This window comes from Oncorhynchus kisutch, linkage group LG7 (assembly GCF_002021735.2).
Source record: "Oncorhynchus kisutch isolate 150728-3 linkage group LG7, Okis_V2, whole genome shotgun sequence".
Taxonomy (NCBI): Eukaryota; Metazoa; Chordata; class Actinopteri; order Salmoniformes; family Salmonidae; genus Oncorhynchus; species Oncorhynchus kisutch.
In genome coordinates, this window is record NC_034180.2 from 19,281,130 (window position 1) to 19,307,380 (window position 26,251).

A 26,251-nucleotide genomic window follows, 5' to 3' on the forward strand; every position below is an offset into this window, starting at 1 on the left:
AGAGTAAACACGTAGATGGACAGCTCAAGAGACACTGAGCAATACTTGAAATCAAGGGCTACTTGGTTGGTTTTCAGAGCACACACACCGGACGCTGATCAGGGTAATGCTTGATATTGATATTGACCGATTCCTTGAAATTGAAGCTGATCTGTTGGTCATTGTGATGGGATGGATTAACCCGGAGAGCTACTGTAAGAGAGCAACAGCAATGCCTCCTGATGCTGGAGAGAGACAGAGAGAGAGAGTGGGCGCACCGCACACACTGATAACCACCCTCGGTCTCCTTGACAACATGGTGCCACTACCATAAAGCCCTCTTTCTCTATCTTTTTCTCCATCTCCCTTCCTCTAACTCAATGTCTCTCTTGCTCTCTGAACACTCTGCTAAACATATGTGACCTTTACTCCAGAGTGAGTAAGAGAGAGCGTGTGCGTGTGTGTGTGTGTGTGTGTGTGTGTGTGTGTGTGTGTGTATACGTCTGTTTTCTACATTGGGCATATCTTATAACAAAACAACACACAGATTAGGGCGGCCGAATGAATGGGCACAGTCATTATGCTCTTTCTAGAATGCCCATTAAATTCTGTTTAGGTGCATTTTTCACTGTCTCCATGGTTAAAGTAGTAAAGTAGTAAGTAGTTAATTGTTGTATATGACATATGTATATGACATTATTTTGACATTGGTAATTATTTTATATTACGCGAATTTCTCGACAGTGGAAAGAACGTGTTACTACATTAGACAAACTAACGTTTTCAAATGAGCAACCTTTTGCTACATTGTGCACTAATGAACAGGCCCCTGGCGTAAGCTGATCTGGCTGATGCTGAGGGGGCGAGGGATGTTTAAGGAGGAAGCATTGCCTAGTCTGTGCCCAGCTGAATCATATCTTGTGTAGGCTACATGTGAACTCTCAACGCAGTTACTGAAGGCAATCTCTCGACTAATCAGATTTGGGGGGGGATTTGGTCAACCGCACCACTATCCAAGGTGCTGAATCTCTGCTACTACACAAAAATATGGTGCGTAAAAAAACAACCCAATTTGGGTTAGTTGTAACCCAGCGCTGGGTAAATATTGGACAGAACAAAAACTGGGTTATTTTGACCCAGACAGTTGGGTGGTTTGGATTACCCAAACAGGTTAATTTAACCATTAATTGGGTTTATATTCATTTTAATGCTGCGTTGACCGAGAAACCTTCTTTATTCTAATTGCTAGGTTATTTCCAGGAGGCGTGGCCAATTAGGGGTGTGGCTTTCAGATAGTTATTTTTGGCCGCCCGTGAGAGTAAACGTCATTCTGTTCATCATGTTAACTTTGTACACTGCAAATAAAACTGATCCTTGAAAATTTTTGCGCTTCACATATTCTAATTTAACATTAACAACATTATTATTTACATATTGTAACAAAGTGGTAACTATCGCAGCATTGGGATATGCATAAGAACTGATAATCGTGAAAGCCTCCTTATTCAACAGGATGCTACTTAAATCAGGTAAAAACTATTGAAGGAGACCAAAAACGTGCTACGATTCATTGATTTAGATAGTGAAATCATGAAAATAAGTGTGTCTTTGCCTAAGTGTGTCTTTGCCTGTGGGTTCGATTCCCGCTGGGGCCACCCATACGTAAAATGTATGCACAGATTACTGTACGTTGCTTTGGATAAAAATGTCTGCTAAATTACATATATTATTATATTATGAATGTATTGTGAATACATTCGGAGGTGGTATAGCTAGCTGTTATTCTAGTAGGATATTGGAACACAGCCTGCATCCAGTTAAATCACACCCACTAAAGCCACGGTTGTTCTCAGTAGACACAAAATGGATGATAACCGTCACAAACAGACAGATACCATCTGCAGTTGTCCAATAACACACACTCTTTTTCATTTTCAACCCATTTCGCTACAGTGTGCCCTATAGAACACAACCCAGGTCTCCTCCCCTCCCGGTCATCCCTTTTCAGTCAACATGACCCATCATGCATTGCTCACCATGATGTCACCCTTGCACTCGTACAGGCAGTGCAGCACCAGCTCCTGATTGGTCCCTCCTCCGTGCAGAGCACTGGAGCATGACAGGTGCATGAGGTCATCCACTGGAGGGAGAGAGAGGGAGGGGGGAGAGAGGGAGGGGGGAGAGAGGGAGGGGGGAGAGAGGGAGGGGGGAGAGAGGGAGGGGGGGAGAGAGGGAGGGGGGAGAGAGGGAGGGGGGAGAGGGGGAGGGGAAGGAGAGAGAAAGAAAGAGATTGGGATCAAGATCGAGATAGCGTGATCAGCCCATTGTTGTCATTGGGTTCTTCAAATCAGCACTGAATGTTTGATTTACTGAGACTCAAATTTACTGAGACTTAAATTTGACAAATACCAACCTGAGTATTGACAGTTTTAGGACAGAGGATTAAAGATGTGTCAGCTGATATGTTAGTCTGTTACCTCTCTGGTGGTGTCCAGGTTTAGCCTCCAGGTCGTGGAGAGGAGCCCAGACCAGCAAAGCTTTGTGATGGTCGTGTTTGGCCGCTGAACGCTGCCTCAGCTCTGGAACCTCTGCCTGGTACCGGACGCCGATGTTTATACGCCTGAGATGACAGAATGTACAGTCAGTGGCTGGTTGGGAAGACAGAGAGAGGGGGTTACATTTGTTTGCATGAGGTACCATCTTAGCCCTGCTATGGGTTAGCCTTCACTATTCTGATGTCTGTGGAGGACACAGCCATATGTTATGGCTAACACTCTGGGATCAGGGGTACTCAACTCTTACCCTACGAGGTCCAGAGCCTGCTGGTGTTCTGTTCTACCAGATAATCAACTGCACCTACCTGGTGTCCAAGGTCTTAAATCAGTCCCTGATTGAAATCATGAAAATAAGTGTGTCTTGCCTGGAGGGGAACAATGGAAAAACACAGTGGAACTAGCTTTGGGGTCCAGATTTGAAATTGGAGGGCTCTAAATCATATTATTGTCATTGACAGGGACAATCTTTTGTAACTACTGTAAATGTTCTTTTTAAAAGAAATATCACGTGAATAAATGTTCTTATCCAGACATGTAGCTACCTAGGGGGTCGGCTGTGTTGCAGAAATAAGCCAAAACTCATCATTAAGAAATACATCTCTGCACCCAAATCTACAGGGTAAAAATTATGCTGTAAATCTATCAGATTACCCTCAGGATACTCCAAATATAGCTAATGGCTGCTTTGGAAACCGTTTGGAACGCAGCCGATTTTTTGCCTGCTCCCTGCCTGTGCACAAATTACAAAGGCCTGCAGAGTGCGAGCTCAGTTCGGGCCCCTCCTCCTTCCTCGCAGAGTGGGCTAGCTGGGGCGCATTCAGGAGGGCACAACGTTGTCGAACGTTCAGAGAGAAATGTATGAGGCCTATGTAGAATAAAGAATCACATCAGTTGTGTTCGTTACATTTCAATCTGCATCTTTCACAATGATTGCCTCCTGAACTAACCCTGGTATAAGCTGATCTGAAGACTAAATGGACTTGTCTAACAAGAAACAATAGTTTTTGTTTCCCATTGTATTACGTTTCAAAGTATAAACTGCGGCTACTCACTTAACAAAATGTCTGGTACATTGTGTCCACAAATGTGCTCGAGGAAATAGACATGTGCACGGGTTTGACTAGTCAGATTTGCAGGGATTTGCTCAACCGCGGCGCTATCCATGGTGCTGAATCTCTGCTACTACACTCAAAAACATGCTGGGTTAAAAACAACCCAATTTGGGTTAGCTGGTAACCCAGTACTGGGTAAATATTGGACAGAACACAAACTGGGTTATTTTGATCCAGCCAGATGGGTTTACGTGAATAACCCAACATGTTGGGTGGTTTGGATTACCCAAACAGGTTAATTGAACCATTATTTGGGTTTATATTCACTTTCATGCTGCTTCATATTTCAGCTTTCATCCAGCTGGGACTTTTTAAAATTCTAATCCGTAGGCTATTTTCAGGAGACGTGGCCTATTAGGGGCGTGTCTTTCAGGTAGATCTTTTTGGCCACTCGTGAGAGTATATGTCATTCCTGTTCATCATGTTAACTTTGTACACTGTAAAATCAAATGTTCCTTTAATATTTTTGTACTTTACATATTCCAATATAAAATGTATAACATTAGTATTTACATATTATAACAAAGTGGTAACTATCCCAAAATTGTAGAACTAATGCTCATGTGTACGCCTCATTAAAAGCTACAAACGTGTCAGTGTTCAACCTTAACATGAGATAACAATACAACAGAACAGCTGAACCGGAATGAAATGTGACTCTCACGGGGGACAAAGATAACTATCTGAAAGCCACACCCCAACTAAGGCACTCCTCCAGTCTTCTGATCTGACCCACTGGGTAATATCCTAATAACCCAGCATCAAAAACTCAACCTGGCTCTTTTTAAAGAAAACAACTCAACTAAATGACCCAATGTCTGCAACCCAGCAGAGGGGTCATCCCTGTGACAAAGTCACCACAATAAGAGAGTTATCATAAGGAAAAAAACTCAACCTTCCGATATCCCCCTGAGCCAGGTGCAAAGGGGAAAGAAAAGGGCCAACAAGCTGGCTGTCATCTTTCAGTCAAAGGTAAGCTAAAAGAAATGTCATTTTAACTAGGCTGTAGGCTACTAACTTCACAATACCTTAGGTCTACATTCAAACTATGCTACATCAACAAATTGTGTGGCGACTTTGACAGAACTTTGAGTTGATTCAATTGTGACAAATGCAACAGGAAATCAGTAGATTCCTGTCCATATTGAACGGGAATACCGGGATATTACAAAGATGGTTGTAATTTTCTCTGGAAGAAAAATAGATATAGATTTTCAGGAAAATATTCAACCCTAGTGTGTGTTCTGTACTCACGGTTCTATACTGACTGGAGTGGCCTCGCCGATTGCAGAGAGGACTGGTGGGGTTATGTCAACGCTGTCTGAAAAACACAAAAAAATACATATTACCCCAGGTAAGTTGACTGAGAACACATTCGCATTTACACCAACTATCTGGGGAATAGTTACAGGGGATAGGAGGGATGAATGAGCCAATTGAAAGCCGGGAATGAGTAGGTGGCAATGGTGGCCAGATTGGAAATGTAGCCAGGACATCAGGGTTAACAGCCCTACTCTTACCTTAAGGTGCCATGGGATCTTTAGCGACCACAGAGAGTCAGGACACCCGTTTAACATTCCATCCGAAAGACAACCCCATACACAGGGCAATGTCCCCAATCAATGCCCTGGGGCAATGGGATATTTTTTTTAGGCCAGAGGAGAGAGTGCCTCCTACTTGCTCTTCAACACCCCTTGCAGCAGCATCTGGTCTCCCATCCAGGAACCAACCAGGACCAAACCTGCTTAGCTTCTGAGGCAAGCCGGCAGTGGGTTGCAGGGCGGTATGCTGCTGGGTGAACTTTTTTATTTACTATCCTTATACCTCCTCTTTATCGTCTTACAGCAGAAGATATTTAGAACTGCAGATTTTGAGGGACTGAGCTAACCCCATGCATATTACTCAAGAAAAGTTTAATAAAATAATAATGTCATGGTTCAACTCACACAGCTACAGTTCATTCTGAGCACAGCTTGTTCAAACCATAATGTCTGGTTTCCAGGTCCCAGATTAGGCCTTTCCCTGGACTAAAAAGCATGAAAGAATCTCCATTGAAAGTGTTTTTTTTTTTGTCCAGGACTTGTCTTAAACTGTGTCTGGGAAACTGGTGCCAAATCATCTACAACCCCCATTAGGACCCAGGTAGAATACATTTGGGACTACAAATCCTAGTCGGACCCAGGTTGAGTTGTTTGGACTACAAATCCCAGTAGGATTTAGATAGAAGATCTTTAAACTACAACCCCCAGTAGGACCCCAGGTAGTGGTACTCACTGGATCTCAGCAGGCTGCGTGTGGCTGATTTGGGTGTTATGGGTGGAGGCAGACCCTGGCTGGAGACAGCAGCTGCAGCAGAGGAGAGGAAGGTAGAGAAGTAGAGACCTGATCCCCCTCTCACAGGGCTGAGGATGGGCGGGGGGGTGTAGGGGGGCATGGTCAGGGGGTTGTCAATCAGCCGGACAGGGGAGCGGAGGTGGCTCTGGTAAGGAGTGATGCTGGAGTAGACAGTCGGGGCGATGAAGGTGCCAGGTTTGGGAGGCGGGATGAAGAGAGGTTCGGGCCGGGGACGCCGTTTGAACTTTTTTCCGTCGTCGTCGTCGTTGTCCTTCCCTCCCTGGGTGCCACCGTTCTAAAGGAGGAAGTAGCACATCAATACAAACATACTTACATAACTGACAACACAGCACTGTTCCAATGTCCAAACTAGCATACACCAGTTAGTAAGAAGAGATGTATGGTTTGTGAGTTGTTTATCTCAGATACATTCTACAATATATAGATTACATGTCCAGTTCAACCCCACCATGGTACTTGTACAGTACATATTCCCTCATAGATTGTACTGTATGTACAGCACAGTGGTAGGCTATATCTCCATCAATAGTGTGGATAACCCCTGCTAATCTGCTTGACCTCATCTGAGGCAGCAGGAGGGAGATTCGGAATGAGGGCAAGGGGGGAGAGAGAACATAGGGGAACCAGGGGAGAGTGGGGTGCTGGATAAGGGGGAGTGGGAGAGAAGATGGTGGCAAGACATGAGAGACTATAGGAGGAGGAGGTATGAACCAAGCTCTTTAGTTAGGTGTGAGGGGAGGGGAAGAATTGCTGGACCCACCTGTCCTGAGCTGTCCGTCAGAGAGTTCCTGAGCGATCGTCGGCGGGTGACGATGACGGAGGGTTTGCGGTTCATGCTGGTCATGTCCTGGAGCGTGGAGGGGCGCTGTGGCCAGCTTGTGCCCAGGATAGAGTGCTCCCTGTCTAGGGAGGATGAGGACGAGAGGGTGTCTGGCCTCCGTACGGGGACTGACACAGGGATGACCAGGGGCATCATGCTCTCATCACGAGGCCGCTTGGCGCTGTGGCCTCCAGAATCTCTTTCCAAGGTCCCTCGCCGTGGCGCTGGCCTTTGGGGGCTCCAGGGTCTGTGGGGCTCCTCCTGCGGAAGAGACAGACACATACACACATCATCCCATATCGAATGTGACGCTCCCTGAACAGGCTTCCTTTATAGACCAAATGAGCAGCCATAGCTATTCCTTACTACGTAATGTATTACCTTTGTATTGTCGTGTTGAAGTAGAGGCACGGAAAACCTGTTTCAGCAGAATCATACTGCCTGGAAGCTAACAGAATCATACTGCCCGGAAGCTAACAGAATCATACTGCCCGGAAGCTAACAGAATCATACTGCCCGGAAGCTAACAGAAGTATATTGCCGGGAAGTGACTTTCCATTCGCTAAATAAACATTCTAAAAATGAAGTGAGGTTGTTGCTCAACCCTAGTAGAGTATTTGATCAGCTGAAGTGAGTGAGCGTGGCAGAAGCCTGTAGGAGTGAGCGTGGCAGAAGCCTGTAGGAGTGAGCGTGGCAGAAGCCTGTAGGAGTGAGCGTGGCAGAAGCCTGTAGGAGTGAGCGTGGCAGAAGCCTGTAGGAGTGAGCGTGGCAGAAGCCTGTAGGAGTGAGCGTGGCAGAAGCCTGTAGGAGTGAGCGTGGCAGAAGCCTGTAGGAGTGAGCGTGGCAGAAGCCTGTAGGAGTGAGCGTTGCAGAAGCCTGTAGGAGTGAGCGTGGCAGAAGCCTGTAGGAGTGAGCGTGGCAGAAGCCTATAGGGGTGAGCGTGGCAGAAGCCTATAGGAGTGAGCGTGGCCTGGTCCTGGAGCCCTATTCACTGTCTATTCCCAGTGGAAAAGTCGAGCCTCCAGCCCCAACACCAGGACAGGAGAAAGAGAGGCATAGATTCTGCTGAGCACTGCACCCCAGCCCCCTACACCGGCCCCCACTGGCTTCTACCTGTACCCCTCCCCAACAGAGTCCCCCCCAGGGGGTGGAATTTCAGCCCTATGGTGGAATGAATGGGGGAGGAGTGCAGAGTGAAATGGGTCCAGTCAGCATTCAGCAACGTAGCGGTCCTATTTTATAATGTATATGGTAAGGCACGAGGCACCCACGTGGGAGTGCAACGTTACTAGCTAACTGCACAGTCACGTAGGGGAAGACCAGGGCTGCATATCCCAGCAATTCCATCATCACTCACCATGTAGTAATGTATTATAAAGTAATAGGTCAAAACTTTTCTAGCAGTTTCTTTACACAAAAAGATCAGGAGCAGTGCTTATTATCTGTCTATGTGCCTGAAGACCGTGAATGACTCAAATGTAAACAAAAACTAAATGCACTGATGTTCTGTCCTGCAAAATCAATCAGTTCTCCTGTGTTTATATTGGGTTGATGACTGCTTATTCCGCTCAGAAAAGTGCTAATCATTCATAAACAACATCATAGTCTGACTCAGTTGGCCTTGGCAGATGCATTAAGGCTTTTGTTTGTTGCAATTCTAGATAAGGGAGCCGTAATCCCTCTGCAATTATACCCAGGTAAACAACAACAAAATGGATGTTTTAACATCTATAAAAGATTCCTATTAATGCAGCTCCTACAGCCCAATAACTCTTCAGCACTATGTTTTTTTAATCGATATTTATGTGAGTGCATGCATGAAAAGTTGGGTTAGAATTAGGGGTGTGCATTTGACAATATTTAAATCATGGCATTTTTGAGGATGGCCAGATAGTAAAATAAATGTATGATCCCCCCCCCCCCCTCGCTAAAAGCAACAGTGAAAGATAAGGCTGATTTCCTCCGTGAGCTGATTCTGTTACGAAAAGGTTTTCTGGTGAGTGTTTTGCATTGGTCTGTGTCAGGTCTTGTGGAAACTCTGTTCGGTGCGTGCCTGTAATTGCTATTTGAAGTGGGGAGAATAGCATATGTCAGGGTAGGCATGGTTATAAAAATGACACTCAAAATGTTGGGATGTCATGGTATAATGTCCTTGTAGGTAACAATTTTACAAGGATAAATCTAATTGAATTCATAAATAAGCTTTTTCATTGTCAAAATAGGCCGACAATTTGTTTTAAATCCAGAACATAACACTCACTCAAGTAATCGAATACTAACTACTGTTCAGATATCCAGATATCTGGGTAACAGGGCCCATTCCTAGTTAAAATTGAGGGTGGGGATATCCCTGTTAAATCATGTAACTACACTATACCCTTCAAAGCATGACCACAAGCACCACGAGCACCAGGACATGCAGACATATTTACCTTGACGATGTGCGGCGGTAGTGACTCCATCTCTGAGGCTTTCTGGGCCAGTGTCTCCAGGTTAACCTCCTGGGAAATCCTTTGTTTCCTGCATGTGCTCTGAATGACCCCTGTAGGGGCCAACTGGGCAGCATGGACCTCTTCCACCTTGGGGGCTCCACCTGGCCCTTCAGAGGCCCCGTTCTGGGCCCCATCAGATGCGATCACGAAAGGGTTGTCAAGTGGTGATCCACCTTCCTTGGAGAGTCTCCTGGACCGTCGAGGCTGCAGCTGGAGCTGGGGAGGTTGGAGCTGTGTCTCTGTGTGGGGGAACTGGGGGTCTGTGCGGGGGGGAATGTGTGGAGAGTCTGGGGATGTCTCCTTGAGGTCTGGGGGGGTTGGTGGAGGAATGGTCTCCTGGGAGTGCACCAACACGGGCGGCTGGGAGAGAGGATGTGGGTGGGTAGGTGGGTTTTGGTTGCTGGGGTAAAATTCTAGTACATGTTGTGGTTGTGGCTGCAATTGCTGTTGTTGTATTTGGCGTCGTTGGTGTATTCGTTGCTGTATTTGCTGCTGTTGTATTTGTTGCTGTTGTATTTTCTGCTGTTGCTGCTGAACCATTTGCTGCTTCATCTGATGGTGTTTTTGTTGCATTTGTTGTTGTTGCTGTAATATTTGTTGCTGTTGACGTTGCTGTATTTTCTGCTGCTCCTGCTGTTGCAGCTGCTGCTGGAGCTGTGGATGCTGTTGGGGATGCTGTTGGGGTTGGGGATGCTGTTGGGGTTGGGGATGCTGTTGGGGTTGGGGATGCTGTTGGGGTTGGGGATGCTGTGGGGGTTGGGGATGCTGTGGGGGTTGTTGGGTGTAGTTCAGATTGGGTAAAGTCCTGTTGCCCCCCTGAAACACCTGGTAGTAGCCAGCCGTTAGGTGCTGCTTGGGCTGGCCGAAGGCTAGCTGGAAGGGCTGAAGCACGGAGCTGCCCCCAGTTTTGGATGTGCTGTGCTGCTGGGCGTTTAGAGCACCAGGTTTAAGGGTCTGTGGGAACGCCTGAGACTGGGACTGCTGTTGGGAAGTATGATGCTGCTGCTCCCACTCTAGACTGTGAGCCTTGGCCACATCCCTAATGTCTCTGTGGGCCTCTCCTCCAGCAGGGAGAGAGTTAGGGTTAACCACCTGCTGCTGCTGAGGTGGCTGCTTCTCTGCAGCCCTACTAGGGGGCTGGGGCTGCTGTGGTTGCAGGGGTGAAGGCCCCTCACGGATCTGCTGCTTGACAAAGGCATTCTGGACCTTGGAACGTGAGTCACCGACACCCCCTAGGTACGGCGCAAAGTTCTGCCCCCAGTTAGCCATAGTGACACCCTGTGTCCAGTTCCCAGTTCTTTGTGGAGGCTGCGGTTGGGCTGCTGGGTCCTGATGAACCCACTTCATGGGTACAGTCTGTTGGTAATGTCCCCGACTCTGGTCTCCTTTCTCTGGGCTGAATATCACTGAGTTGAGGTACATACCAGTATGGGCCGCCTCTGGGTTGGAGGTTGTGGAGGTGACGGTGCCAGCAGCCTCACTCTGCCCAGGACCAGGCCCTGAGGCTGGGGCACCAAGGGCGTAGTAAGAACCTTCTGGATGCTGCTGAGAGGACGTCTCCTTCATCGCCACTCCTTGGTCGTTGAAAAATGAGATGCGCTTGCCTGTTCTCTTACTGTTGGGTTTCTGCTGGGGTGGTAAACTCATGGCTAGCATGAATAACGGGGCGAGGTTGAAGTGGGGGGGGGGCTATGGGGTACTAGGTGCATAACAGTCCCCCAGCCACACAAACCACCAACAAATATGTCCCCTTTAACTGGCCCAATCTGAAGACAAAAGGAATAGAATGTTCACAGAACACACCCTAGGAGAGGGGGTTGCATATTTGAATGGAAATCATCAAACCACATGTCAGGGAGTTGGACTAAACGTAGACAAAAAAAAACAATCTTCTTCCCTTTTATCTCCTCTTCCTGGTGTATTGAGAGGTTGCCGGTGCTGATAGAGATGTCTGGATGTCCACTGGCCTCATTCATTTATGGGAGACACCCTGTGAAGAGACCAGAGGGGTCAGGCATGTTTTTACAGGGCAGTCCAGAGAGGTCGAAAACACGGGTCCTAATGGTCCTATTGTAAAAGCTGCCTGCAGCCATGTGAAAACCTGCTATGGCCTGGGGGCCTTTCCAACACAATGGAGTACCAGGGAAATGTATTGGGTTGGGTGGGAATGAAAGCGTGTGTGTATATGTGGAGTGTGAGATAGATTCAAGAGAGGATTCGGACAGCAACATTGAACATGATGATATTGGCACGGGCAGTGATAATTCAGATGGAATATTAAGCAGGTGTGATGCCGAGACTCAGATCTTTCACTTTAAAATGCATGCCAAACAAAAAACAATGGTTGCAAAGTTAACACAAACCATACAATTCCATGCACAAGGACAACTTTAAAAAATGTCCACTACATTTTGTGCCGTCTTTCTGTACACTCCAAGTGAATACGTTTTTGTAAAATGTTCTGCAGATTTTATTTGTTTAAGTAGTCCAAAGAGTTGCATAGTTTCTTTAACTTCACAATCATTGGTTTTGTTTGACATACATTTTAGGGCTGACCCCATTTAGTCGACTGGTCGATTGTTTGGTCGATAGGCTGTTGGTCGACAGATTTCTTTAGTCGAGCAGTAGCAAAGACAACTGTCTGATTCGCGTCTGTCTGAGTGGACTGATCCATTGTGGAGGCCAATGAGGAATGGAGATGGCACAGTCCATCACTCCAAAACGTGCTACTGAAATTGTATATGGTTATATTGAATAAGAACAATGGTGCAACACTAATAAAAATATTATTTTATAACAAATGCGCTTTCTCCCGCCCTGGATAGTGGCCGCTGTCCGCGGTTCTGAAACACATCAGTGCGCTGTTGAATTGGCGCCTTTTCCTAGATCATGTTGCTATGTGCCAAATAGCAAAGTAAACCAGGTGTTGAGATCAATGTGGCGGAGGCAGCAGCAGAATGAGACAAGAAAACAGCCTGTGCCTTATTGTCTAAGAAAAGTGAGGAAAACAACTTAATTAGGTCTATAATCAACAGCCTAACTGTTAAAGGCTTTATAAATCATCCATATATATCTGCAGAAATAAGACAGATCCTGCTTCTGTTGCCTGTTTGAGTGATTGTTTAATAACCTACTGATTACGTGAGAGCAAAGTCTCACGCAACGACAATTTCGCAAATTCGGCTGTTTTTAATCATTGCTTTCTGTAATAAAGGCTCTCCACTTTTTTTGTTCATTTTACAACAGCCTCTCTGATATTATTTAGGGTGTGTTCATAAATTCATTCTGGGTATGTACTCCGATTTCAGAGCACTCTCGCCTGAATGTGCCAGACCGCAGAATAACTGATGAATTTACGAACGCGAAACACCTGTTGAATATGACAGGTGTCCGTAAACATCGTCAAAAAAACATAATTAAATTGTTGCTAGCAGCACAGTTACAGTCACCAATGCTCTAGACTAGAGGTCGACCGATTGTGATTTTTCAACGCCGATACCGATTATTGGAGGACCAAAAAAGCCGATACCGATTAAAATCGGCCAATTTTTTATTTATTTATTTGTAATAATGACAATTACAACAATACTGAATGAGCACTTATTTTAACTTAATATAATACATCAATAAAATCAATTTAGCCTCAAATAAATAATGAAACGTGTTCAATTTGGTTTAAATAGTGCAAAAACAAACTGTTGGAGAAGAAAGTAAAAGTGCAATATGTGCTATGTAAGAAAGCTAACGTTTAAGTTCCTTGCTCAGAACATATGAAAGCTGGTGGTTCCTTTTAAACTGAGTCTTCAATATTCCCAGGTAAGAAGTTATATGTTGTAGTTATTATAGGAATTATAGGACTATTTCCCTCTATACCATTTGTATTTCATTAACCTTTGACTATTGGATGTTTTTATAGGCACTTTAGTATTGCCAGTGTAACAGTATAGCTCCCGTCCCTCTCCTCGCTCCTCCTTGGGCTCGAACCAGGAACACAACGACAACAGGCAACCTCGAAGCAGCATTACCCATGCAGAGCAAGGGAAACAACCACTCGAAGGCTCAGAACGAGTGACGTTTGAAACTCTATTAACGCGTGCTAACTAGCTAGCCATTTCACTTCGGTTACACCAGCCTCATCTCGGGAGTTGATAGGTTTGAAGTCATAAACAGCGCAATGCTTGACGCACAACGCAGAGCTGCTGGAAAAACACACAAAAGAGCTGTTTGAATGAATGTTTACGGGCCTGCTTCTGCCTACCTCCGCTCAGTCAGATACTTAGATACTTGTATGTTCAGTCAGATTATATGCAACGCAGGACACACTAGATAATATCTAGTAATGTCATCAACCATGTTTAGCTAACAAGTGATTATGATTGATTGTTTTTTTATAAGAGAAGTTTAATGCTAGCTAGCAACTTACCTTGGCTTACTGCATTCGCGTAACAGGCAGTCTCCTTGTGGAGTGCAACGAGAGAAAGGCAGGTCGTTATTGCGTTGGACTAGTTAACTGTAAAGTTGCAAAATTGGATCCCTCGAGCTCCCTCGAGGTGAAAATCTGTCATTCTGCCCCTGAACGAGGAAGTTAACCCACCGTTCCTAGGTAGTCATTGAAAATAAGAATGTGTTCTTAACCGACTTGCCTAGTTAAATAAAGATTAAATAAAAGGTGTAAAATATATATATACACACACACAAAATGGGGAGAACAAGTATTTGATACCTGCAAAATCGTCAGTGTTTTCCTACTTACAAAGCATGTAGAGGTCTGTAATTCTTATCATAGCTATACTTCAACTGTGAGAGACGGAATCTAAAACAAAAATCCAGAAAATCACATTGTATGATTTTTAAGTAATTAATTTGCATTTTATTGCATGACATAAGTATTTGATCACCTACCAACCAGTAAGAATTCCAGCTCTCACAGACCTGTTAGTTTTTCGTTAAGAAGCCCTCCTGTTCTCCACTCATTACCTGTATTAACTGCACCTGTTTGAACTCGTTACCTGTCCACACACTCAATCAAACAGACTCCAACCTCTCCACAGTGGCCAAGACCAGAGAGCTGTGTAAGGACATCAGAGATAAAATTGTAGACCTGCACAAGGCTGGGATGGGCTACAGGACAATAGGCAAGCAGCTTGGTGAGAAGGCAACAACTGTTGGCGCAATTATTAGAAAATCACCTCAGTCTGGGGCTCCATGCAAGATCTCACCTCGTGAGGCATCAATGATCATGAGGAAGGTGAGGGATCAGCCCAGAACTACACGGCAGGACCTGGTCAATGACCTGAAGAGAGCTGGGACCACAGTCTCAAAGAAAACCATTAGTAACCCACTACGCCGTCATGGATTAAAATCCTGCAGCACACGCAAGGTCCCCCTGCCCAAGCCAGCGCATGTCCAGGCCCGTCTGAAGTTTGCCAATGACCATCTGGGTGATCCAGAGGAGGAATGGGAGAAGGTCAAGTGGTCTGATGAGACAAAAATATAGCTTTTTGGTCTAAACTCCACTCGCCGTGTTTGGAGGAAGAAGAAGGATGAGTACAACCCCAAGAACACCATCCCAACCGTGAAGCATGGAGGCAGAAACATCATTATTTGGGGATGCTTTTCTGCAAAGGGGACAGGACGACTGCACCGTATTCAGGGGAGGATGGATGGGGCCATGTATCGTGAGATCTTGGCCAACAACCTCCTTCCCTCAGTAAGAGCATTGAAGATGGGTCGTGGCTGGGTCTTCCAGCATGACAACAACCTGAAACACACAGCCAGGGCAACTAAGGAGTGGCTCCATAATAAGCATATCAAGGTCCTGGAGTGGCCTAGCCAGTCTCCAGACCTGAACCCAATAGAAAATCTTTGGAGGGAGCTGAAAGTCCGTATTGCCCAGCGACAGCCCCGAAACCTGAAGGATCTGGAGAAGGTCTGTATGGAGGAGTGGGCCAAAATCCCTGCTGCAGTGTGTGCAAACCTGGTCAAGAACTACAGGAAACGTATGATCTCTGTACCAAATATTAAGTTCTGCTTTTCTGATGTATCAAATACTTATGTCATGCAATAAAAATGCAAATTAATTACTTAAAATCATACAATGTGATTTTCTGGATTTTTGTTTTAGATTCCATCTCTCACAGTTGAAGTGTACCTATGATAAAAAATTAGACCTCTACATGCTTTGTAAGTAGGAAAACCTGCAAAATCGGCAGTGTATCAAATACTTGTTCTCCCTACTGTGTGTGTGTATATATATATATATATATATATATATATGTATTTTTTTTATTTTTTTTATCGGCAAAATCGGTGTCCAAAAATAACAATTTCCAATTGATATGAAAACTTGAAATCGGCCCCAACTAAAATCAGTCGACCTCTACTCTAGACAACATGAAAACAGCCAAACCACCTCTGCTAGGGCAATTCAAATGGTCAGAGTGAGGTGTTCTCTCATTTGTGTCTGGAAGTAGCTAGCAAGCTAGCCAAGTTTAGCCAGTTAGCTTGGGTGCTTGACTGCCATTGTGAGGTCAGAATGCTCGGATCAACCCTACTCCTCGGCCAGTGTCCAGTGTGTGCTCTAAAAACTCAGAGAGCAAAACGCGCTGAATTTACAAACGGACAACGCTCTGAATGCTCTGAATTTAATCTGAGCGCACTCTGATACTCCAGTGTAAATTTACACTGTTTCAAAATGATTATTTATAATAATAATGCTCCTCTTTCTTGATCTCCTTCTTATTGTGATTACTTATTATTGTAATGATGATGATAATAACAATGTCATTATTAGGCTTAGAATAGCAGCCTTGTAATCAAAGGGTAACCCAGACTATTTGCATTGCCCCACCCTATTTTACACTGCTGCTACTCCCTGTTTATGATCTATGCAAAGTCACTTTAACTCTAACTACATATTACCTCAACTAACCGGTGCCCCCGCACATTGACTCTATACCGGTACCCCCTGTCTATAGCCTCGCTACTGTTATTTTACTGCTGCTCTTGAATTATTTGTTACTTTTATTGTCTATTTTTTACTTAACACTTTTTAAAATTAAGACTGCATTGTTGGTTAAGGGCTTGTAAGTAAGCATTTCACTGAAAGGTGACTTGATTTGTATTACCACCATTGAGCTGTAGTCCTAAAAGGGCATCCTGTTTAATCTTAATTTTTATTTATTTTTTATTTTTTATTTCACCTTTATTTAACCAGGTAGGCTAGTTGAGAACAAGTTCTCATTTGCAACTGCGACCTGGCCAAGATAAAGCATAGCAGTGTGAGCATACAACAAAGAGTTACACATGGAGTAAACAATTAACAAGTCAATAACACAGTAGAAAACAAAGGGGGGGTCTATATACAATGTGTGCAAAAGGCATGAGGAGGTAGGCAAATAATTACAATTTTGCAGATTAACACTGGAGTGATAAAAGATCAGATGGTCATGTACAGGTAGAGATATTGGTGTGCAGAAGAGCAGAAAAGTAAATAAATAAAAACAGTATGGGGATGAGGTAGGTGAAAAGGGTGGGCTATTTACCAATAGACTATGTACAGCTGCAGCGATCGGTTAGCTGCTCAGATAGCTGATGTTTGGTGTAACCGTAATACCGTAACTTACTTAGGCCTTTATTTCAATACTTATACAGGCTACTGTATCAATCAATCATTCATTCGTTCAAGTCATCACACAGCATACTAGTCATTCATGATTTGAAATGCAATCAAGCATTTTAATTTTAAAATAAAGCGACCCTTGAATAATTAGCTTAAACAAAAAATATACTGTTCCATGCGACCATTTTCTATAATAGAGGCTTAACAAAAAAACACTACAACAGACTCTCTGGTAGGCTTATCATTTATTTAGTGTTGTTTACATCGTTCCAAATGGTCAGAAAAGTTATATTGTAATCTAACAGCACCAGTTTGGGACACAATATGCAATATTTCTCCTTACCTTCTTTGTCTAGATCTCCAGCATTTTCTACAACTAGTCAAATTTATTCCACACACCTGACTTCCCCTTTACCTCGGGAGGTAAAGGGGAACCAGTAGCCTAAACACTCCCCCGTTTCGAGTTTATTTGTTACGTCCTCTGCATCCATTTTGCTGACACGGTGTTCGGAGTTTGTTATAACCAATTTGTTGATGCGATTATAATATGCTATAGGTCAGGCCCTATTGGTCACGTGCATGCGATGCTTTACATGTGTCACGTAAAGAGGGCAAGGGTAGAGGGAATGTTTCTCCTAAATAAATGAGGGATTTCGGGTAACAGAACTTTTCGGTCAGAAATGGCTGTTATTATGTTGCAGCTTCAGCAATACTGTGGTGGTCGCTGCAGCAGGGAGGAGAGAAAGACAACGGGTGCTAGTCACAGTCTTTAAAAAAAAAAAACATTTAAACACAGCAAGTCTGAGCCCGGCCCCGGCACAATCAAATAAATTGCTGGTCGGACTCCCTCTAGTCATTTGTGTGTCTTAATTATTTCATCAAACAGTGTGCTTAATAGCATCAGACAAGCGCAGTGAATATAGTGGATTTGATTCAAACACATAGGATGTGTCTAACAGGGGAAAAACTAGTTTTAAAACTTCGACCAATAGATTAGCCGAAAGAACAGGCGAATGGTGGTCGATCAAGATTGTTTTTAGTCGGGACAGCCCTAATGCATTTTAATCTGAGTCTCAGCCTCATTATGCTACCGTGAATTAGCCCTGTGGCAAAATATTACTTGTAAAGAGTCCCAATTGGCACCCTATTCCTTATGGACTATGGTAAAAAGTAGTGCACCATATAAGGAATGCAGCCTACTTGCTCTTTTTGCACTGAGGCTCTGACTCAGTGGTCTCCGAATCATTCAGGACAAAAGGGGAACCTGTCACCCGTTGATCCTGTTTCTGCATTGTCAAAAGGGAAAGGCAAGAGAGAGGACAATGAGAGAGAACAACTGAGTCACAATAACCTTCTTCGGAAAAAAGGTCAAAATTGAAAAATATTACATTTTCAATTTCCGTCACAGCTAGTCAGTCAACCTAAGAGTAAAAAATTATAATACGTGAAAAGAAAGGCACATTTATTGTAGTCCAAATCTTTCTGGGCATCACTTTCATTGCCATGGCAACACATTATGATAATCACAATCTGGATGTGTATCTGAGGGCATAGTGTTTGTGCAGAGTATACTACGATCATCTTCCCAATGCACAAAGATACAGACCCCTCTGCAATTGCATTTAGAGTTTGAAGAGATGGACTTTTCCAATGGTGAGAGTGGTGACGATGTAATGCAATGGAATACAATGCAACGGAATACAATGCAACTGTCCTCTGGTCTGTATAAGAATACTGAAACTGAAAATGTCCCAGTTCTTCCATGGCCTGCATATTCACCAGACATGTCACCCTCTGAGCATGTTTGGGATGCTCTGGATCGACAGCGTGTTCCAGTTCCCGCCAAATATCCAGCAACTTCGCACAGACATTGAAGAGGAGTGGGAGAACATTCCACAGGCCACAATCAACAGCCTGATCAACTCTATGCGAAGGAGCTGTATCAGGCAAATGGCGGTCACACCAGATACTGACTGTTTTTCTGATCCACCTTATCTGTGAGGTATCTGTGACCAACAGATGCATATCTGTATTCCCAGTCATGTGAAATCCATAGACTAGGGGCTAATGAATGTATTTCAGTTGACTGATTTCCTTATATGAACTGTAAATTGTTGCGTTTATATTTTTGTTTAGTACATATTACTCAGGCATATCATATGCTATCTCCCTATTCAATAGTTGACTGTGGCTGCATCTTCAGCACAACAACTTTTTTTAATTCTGCAGGACTTTAGGGCCTCGCTACTGTTATGTATGGCTTTTATAAATATGAGATATTTATTGTTACCGAAGAGTAGCTTAGAGAACAATCGATAGCTGTGCCTATTCTGTTCCTGAAGGTAGGCAAGGCTGAGATGAGGGCAGTAGGCCATCCTACAGTTGTCTATAATATAGACTTATACATGTTATAGGCCTCGTTGTATGGTAGGCTACACTGATTGTACAAGGTACAGGTGACCGAAAACTGTGCAAAATATATTTGGTAGAACTTACAACACGTGACTCAGTAGTTGTTTCTCCAAAAGGTGGTAGGCTACTGTTTAGCATAGGCAGCAACCATTTAGCAAACACACACCTTAAAATAGACAGCTGCAGCTGCTCATATCCTGCACAGTGGCAGGATATATACAGTAATTTACTTGTCTGACCAACCACGCACACCTCAGGGTGAGAACACTATTGCATTGGCCAGGGAAAATTAAACACCATGTTATATTATAGCATGTTCTTCTGTATGCTTATTACATGATAAGGTTGTTCAGAAATCCAAATTATGAACAATTCTGTAGATGCGGTTCCGCTATAGCTATATAAAAAAAATATATTTATATATATATATATATATATAAATAAACAATGTGCATGCGTCACTGTATTTATGAAGAAATACCTCTATCAATTTCCGGGAATGGGAGAGGCGTGGCTTGAGAAGACCATGGAAGACGCATTGCCTTGGCCTATTTTGCTTACCAGCAGAAATCATATGGAGTGGGTTTTGCAGTGTTTGTTTTTCATGGAAGGGTTTCTGCCATATGAAATATTTGCACAATAACACGATTTCCCCCTAACCTTTCAGTAGGCGATCGGGTGTAGACTAGTAGAGCCATGACAAAGTGGACCGCACGCTGCAGCTAATTACACAACCCCCTGTCGGGTTTATTAACCCAACCAACCAAGGAAAAGCCGTTAATATAGTCTAGGCTTGTACCGTCAACCATAATTACCTAATCCATGAGACGGTCGAGCGTTTCTTAATTTAAACAGCGAATACCCTTGCAGCCAATGGGGCATGGCGGTGAAAGCGAACGCACATTCGATGTCGGCTATAGGCTGGCTATTTGACATGGAGGAGTGAGAATCCCCCCCCCCCCCCCCCCCAGACAGCACCAAAAAAAATCTAAGTAAAAAACCAAAAACATGCTGCGTCCTACTTCTGAACAACCCTTGCTGAACCCCCGCCTCCTCTCCGTCCCCACCGCCAGCCAGCTCAGCGCTATTTACGAGAAGGCAGCCCTTTGTTACAGAAAACGGATTATCCAGTCACTAATTCCATGGCACATTACAACAAAGTGAGACAACAATGCACCCCATATTGGCTACACAAGTATCACGACAAAAGTAAGGATAATATAAACCGCGCAGCTAGGGCTGCTCAACTTATCAACATGGTTAATAGCCTACGTCATAGGAACTGATATTGCTTCCTATGTTTATGAAAATCCCCATATTAAGCAATAAAACACACACGTATCAACAGCTGATCAACAATCTTTATGTTCAATATGTATAGAAGCCTATGTAATGAAATGGTAAACTTTGTTTACAACTAATGTCATCCATCCACTTGCATGTTTCATGGTTCACATTCACCGATCAAAAAGCCGGATATATAAATAAATCAAAGTTGCTATCCGATCACTTACCGTGCTTGTCATGTTTCTGCGATGCCTCAACAATCACCCCACACCAACCAGTGCAGCAACTATCCCCAGACCCACGCGCCCAGCAGTGCAATCGAACCGAGACGACAGCATACATCTCTAGCGTTGAGTCATTCTATGCTGACCTCACTATTATTTTTCAAGCCAAAGGTAGATCGATGTCGTTAGAAAATAAGTGCTATCCAGTCCGAAATGGGGCACTGATCTGCAAAAATGTGGACATTATTGCGTTAGGATTGCACAAATAGCCCACATGCACACAACACACCACTGTCATATGCGGCCTTTTCTCTCTCAATGTAGAACGCTCTTTCAAACGTTCTCTTTCAGTTTGTCTTGTGATCCCCTCCAGTCTGTTCGCCACACCTACTTCCACGACCATATATGGCTTTCATCTCGTATGCGAGGCGCTGTAATTTACTGGGCAAACTCTACTCAGATCCATGCAGGGAAATTCCGTCAGTCGGCTACTGATACAAAGAGGGGCCCTTATTTAAATCCCATCAATATTAAAAATGTCAGGGGCACGCCTCGCACTAGTTCCAAGTTAGAGAGAATACGTCTACCTACTCTCAGTATTCATTATCAGTATTCATTAACATTATTACAGCATTATTGCACAGCCATCACACCCACACACACTCATGAGTACACTAACATCTAGACTTTACAAACTGTTGAGTAAACAGTCCATCAGCAGAACCCCACAATCCAACTGCAGCTGCCTTTTTCAAGATGCATTGAGAAAAAGCAGCAAGACATTTTCGGGGTGACACTATGAGATGTCATATCTATGATCTCATACACACTGATCTCAGTGAATCAGCAGGTAGACTCATTCATTCGGTCAGTCATTGATAGAAAGATGCACGGAGATTTAGGAATAAAGCAGTTGAGATGGAGTTTTCCGCACAGCTTTCAACGGCTGCTGCTCTCTACTGTTTGCTACCGCTGCTGTGTGAATGCAGACTGGCTGCACAACTGGGGTGCCTAGCGAATAGCAGTGACCATGACCAAGCATGTTCCAGCTGACAGAAAGGAGACACTGCCAGTCCCTCTGTGTCAGGGTATGCTCTGCCCTCTGCTATGCCTTAAAATAACGCCACAAAGCCTGAAAACATTCATGTGTGCTATTCGGTGCATAAGAAATATGCCCGCCTTGCTATGTGAGAGTGCGTGGGATACGTATGATTGTGTGTGTGTTGTGGTTTTGAATCAAAGTCATGTCCAGATCATACCCACTCTTTCAATCTTTCATTGGTTGTAGAAATAAGATGCAAATCTACCCTCGAAAGAGAAATTATGTTTGGCACTTGGCATAACCATTATTGGCACATGGCATATCCATTCGTGATTATTGTGCTTTTGCTTTTGTAAATGTTTGTAGGTCTATGTAGCCAAATTGTATCTATGATCTTATGCGATCATTCATGTTTTTGGTATGTTATTTTTTTATATCTGAGAATTAACCAATGATATCAGGCCACACCCAGCCATGATTACAGACACCTGTGTGTGTCCTTTGACACTAAATAAACTAGTCACCCCGCAGTGTTTGTCATTATACCCTGATGAAGACAGCTTGTCTGTAGAAACGTTGGTTATTCGGTTATTCAATTACTGCATCTGAGCCCTTAGAGTGTTCGGCTCTCCTTTAAATGTTCAAGTGTTCTACTCCGCTAGCCAGCAATTCGCCTAAATAGGTGTGTTTTTGTTTTTTTCGCCTCTAGATATCAATTGACGTAGTTATAATTGTCTGTCATTAAACTGGTCATATTTAAACTGTTAATAAAATGAAGACTATAGTCCAGTCCACTCTTCTGTGCAGGACACGTACAGTAGCTCAGGTGTGTTGTTACAGACTGATGGACACTTTCTGGTCTGGGTATCAAAGTAGGGTAGGGGAGGTATACGCTGTATCAATTAATACCGCTGATTGAACTGATCAGAATATTTGGCTTACAATGTTGACAAATTATTATGTATTCACATTTTGAGCGCAGCAATATGCACACAGCCGTAGTCCTGCGCAATTTGCGGGAAAACACTGTTCTAAAATGCTTCAAGAACTGAGATGGACATATCCGTTAGAAATGTATAAAGAGGGCAATTCTAAAGATGCAACAACTATCACGGGTTGCTAAAATAGGACTAGGATAATGCCTTTGGCTGCTAGACAATGAAAGAAAGTTGAAAGAAAACCAATAGTACAGGAGAATAGTAGCCTATACCTGCACCTGGCAGAATGATAGCATTAATATTTGCATCAATCCAGTGGCCATTTGTTTTGCAAACGCCATCTCATGTGGTCTACAGAAACATGCTAACCAAACAACAGTGCTTGGTGACCGTACAGTTAAATTAAAGGGTAACTACACACAAAAAAATCGAATTTTCTTAGATTTTTTACCCAGACCTCAAAAGTGTTTGGTTTAAGCATTGTTGTGGACTTAGAACATCCAATTTAGTTGTTTTTGTATTTAAAAAGTGTGACTTGGAGAGCGAAAACATGGAAAATAATTTGGTACAAATCTGAAACCTGTGAATTTCTGACTCAGTTGACAGTCACATTTATCTATTTCAATAATTGGCATACTATTAGCCTACTTGCATAGTAGACTACAGCTTGGGTTGGCCTGAATGTGAAAAACCAATAGGCCCATGGGATTCATCATTTTAGATCCTTCAAAGTGTATTTCTAGGTTTCCATCCAATTGATGACATAATTTCATGTGAATACTCTAGAATTTGCATAAAGAAAATATGAGCATTTTCCCACCAGTGGTGTTTCCACCAAATGGACTATTTGCCGATAAAAATCTCCGCATGATGTGCATCGATCATCATGTCACCAGAATAAGACCCTCGATATTTATTGGAAAGGAGAATCAAGATCACAATACTTTCACCACCCTGTTTAGTTCATAATTTATTTAATCTGTAAGACTAAAAAACTACACGATTTCCAGAGTTCACCAGCGACCACGCACCATATAATCGCGTGACTCCAAATGTACTTAGATATGATGGTTATTATATCGATATTTGCGCACAAATGCCTTTCCACTGCCATGTCTCTCATGATACATTTAACCGACACAAAAAGATCCCACCATGTCGAAAGAACAAAGTATCTGTAGGCATTTATAAAATTGTACCGAAACTTCCAGTTCCCATCACAGCTGTCGTGATTTTTTTGTATATGACTTTACTTTCATAAAAACTGTGGATGTCAAACAGGTCGCCTTCGCAGGGCGGGCCGTTTTGGAAATGTTAGGCATATTAGAGTACACCCACCCGCTTCTCCAGGCACAACTAGGGAGGTGCACAAGACTACTCATCATCGTGCAGCAACCATTGGCATCCGAGCTATATCGAACCACGCGAATCTGTATCTAGCCTAGACTACTGCATAGAAATTCTAGATCCATCAGCAGGACCTCCATGAAGATTCATTGAGATGTGTTTTTTTTTTTAGATGCAACCATTGTCGCTGACATATGCAGCAGGGAGTGGACAATAACGATGAATCTTGAATCTTATATTGACACCTTGGCTTTTTTTTAAACCATAGAGCAGTTTAAAAACACGAATAAGTTGTTACGTTAGTACACACATGAATTAAAGCAATGTAGGTTATACGTTACCTTGTAGGCTAGTATGCATCGCTGGCACAATTTGTAGTTTGCATTTTCTCCCTCGTCAGAAACAGAAAACTTTTTTTTCTGCTCTTCGAAGCGTCACTTCCTACTCTTGCTGCCGAAGTCATTGCATGATGATTGTGAATGTAACTATAGCATTAAGCTGTATTGTGAGTTGTTGCGATGCCAACTAAACTACGCTAATCTCTTCAAGTATTGCGACAGAGATACAAAATAAAAATAAACAAAGAATATCTAGAATTTATGAGAAACCATGGCGCATACCATTTCAATACATTTAACGATACCCTACTGTAGGTGACGCAAATGCTCAATCGCAAAGAGTTGCGGAAAAGAAAGTGTCAACCACCACACCTCCGTTCCGCCAGCAAGAATAAGCAAGACCTAGCAAGGATAATCCTCGAGCTCGGCGATTCTCCTTCAAAATAAAAGCAATACAATTGTCATAATTATTAACATTTTATGAGGAAATGTTACAGACTTGAATTTTGTTTAACAATATAAAAAAAGGAAATAAGGCCAACGCCTTTATAGCACAAATAATATTATAGCATTGGCATTATTGTTACAGCATTCAAATGAATGATTACTAGACAGTTATCATGGTAACAGCAGTAAAACAATTCAAACGCATTATTTATAATAATACACTTTAGAAAACACTTAAATCCCATTGTTAATTAGTCCATTGATATTGGACGATGTTCACTACGTTTTTCATATTGGACAGACATACAGTGTGATCAGAAAGTATTCATACTTTCATTTTTCTATTTATTTCACCTTTATTTAACCAGGTAGGCCAGTTGAGAACAAGTTGGTGCAAAGGAGCAAAATAAATAACAGTATGGGGGATGAGGTAGTTGGATGGGCTATTTACAGATGGGCTATGCACAGGTGCAGTGATCTGTGAGCTGCTCTGACAGCTTGTGCTTAAAGTTAGTGAGGGAGATAAGAGTCTCCAGCTTCAGTGATCTTTGCAGTTCGTTCCAGTGATTGGCAGCAGAGAACTGGAAGGAGAGGCAGCCAAGGAGGAATTGGCTTTGGGGGTGACCAGAGAGATATACCTGCTGGAGCGTGTGCTACGGGTGGGTGCTGCTATGGTGACCAGTCAGCTGAGATAAGGCGGGGCTTTATCTAGCAAAGACTTATAGATGACCTGGTGGGTAGTATATGGGGCTTTGGTGACAAACGGATGGCACTTTGATAGACTGCATCCAATTTGCTGAGTAGAGTGTTGGAGGCTATTTTGTAGATGACATCGCCGAAGCCAAGGATCGGAAGGATAGTCAGTTTTACGAGGGTATGTTTGGCAGAATGAGTGAAGGATGCTTTGTTGCGAAATAGGAAGCCGATTCTAGATTTAATTTAGGATTGGAGATGCTTAATGTGAGTCTGGAAGGAGAGTTTACAGTCTAACCAGACACCTAGGTATTGCGCAGCAGCGGCAGCAGCGCCTCTTCAACCTCAGGAGGCTGAAGAAATTTGGCTTGTCACCAAAAGCACTCACAAACATCTACAGATGCACAATCGAGAGCATCCTGTCGGGCTGTATCACCGCCTGGTACGGCAACTGCTCCGCCCACAACCGTAAGGCTCTCCAGAGGGTAGTGAGGTATGCACAACGCATCACCGGGGGCAAACTACCTGCCCTCCAGGACACCTACACCACCCGATGTCACAGGAAGGCCATAAAGATCATCAAGGACAA

General features: G+C 43.5%; 1 protein-coding gene across 3 annotated transcripts in view; it reads right to left on the reverse strand.

Annotated features, from left to right (window-relative positions):
* Positions 1-24,889, reverse strand: part of mideasb (mitotic deacetylase associated SANT domain protein b) — a 35,008-nt gene extending 10,119 nt beyond the window's left edge. For 2 of the 3 annotated variants that reach the window (XM_031828625.1, XM_031828623.1), the window contains exons 1-7: positions 20,861-21,201; positions 9,254-11,303; positions 6,762-7,082; positions 5,921-6,275; positions 4,901-4,967; positions 2,457-2,599; positions 2,016-2,119 (exon numbers count right to left, since the gene is read on the reverse strand). In XM_031828625.1, coding sequence (XP_031684485.1) covers positions 2,016-2,119; positions 2,457-2,599; positions 4,901-4,967; positions 5,921-6,275; positions 6,762-7,082; positions 9,254-10,969 — 2,706 coding nt within the window. In that variant the 5' untranslated portion in view covers positions 10,970-11,303; positions 20,861-21,201. Of the gene's footprint in view, positions 1-2,015; positions 2,120-2,456; positions 2,600-4,900; positions 4,968-5,920; positions 6,276-6,761; positions 7,083-9,253; positions 11,304-20,860; positions 21,202-24,525 lie in introns of those variants that run through there. The other variant, XM_031828624.1, reaches the window with a different exon arrangement.
* Positions 24,890-26,251: the final 1,362 nt, after the last annotated feature.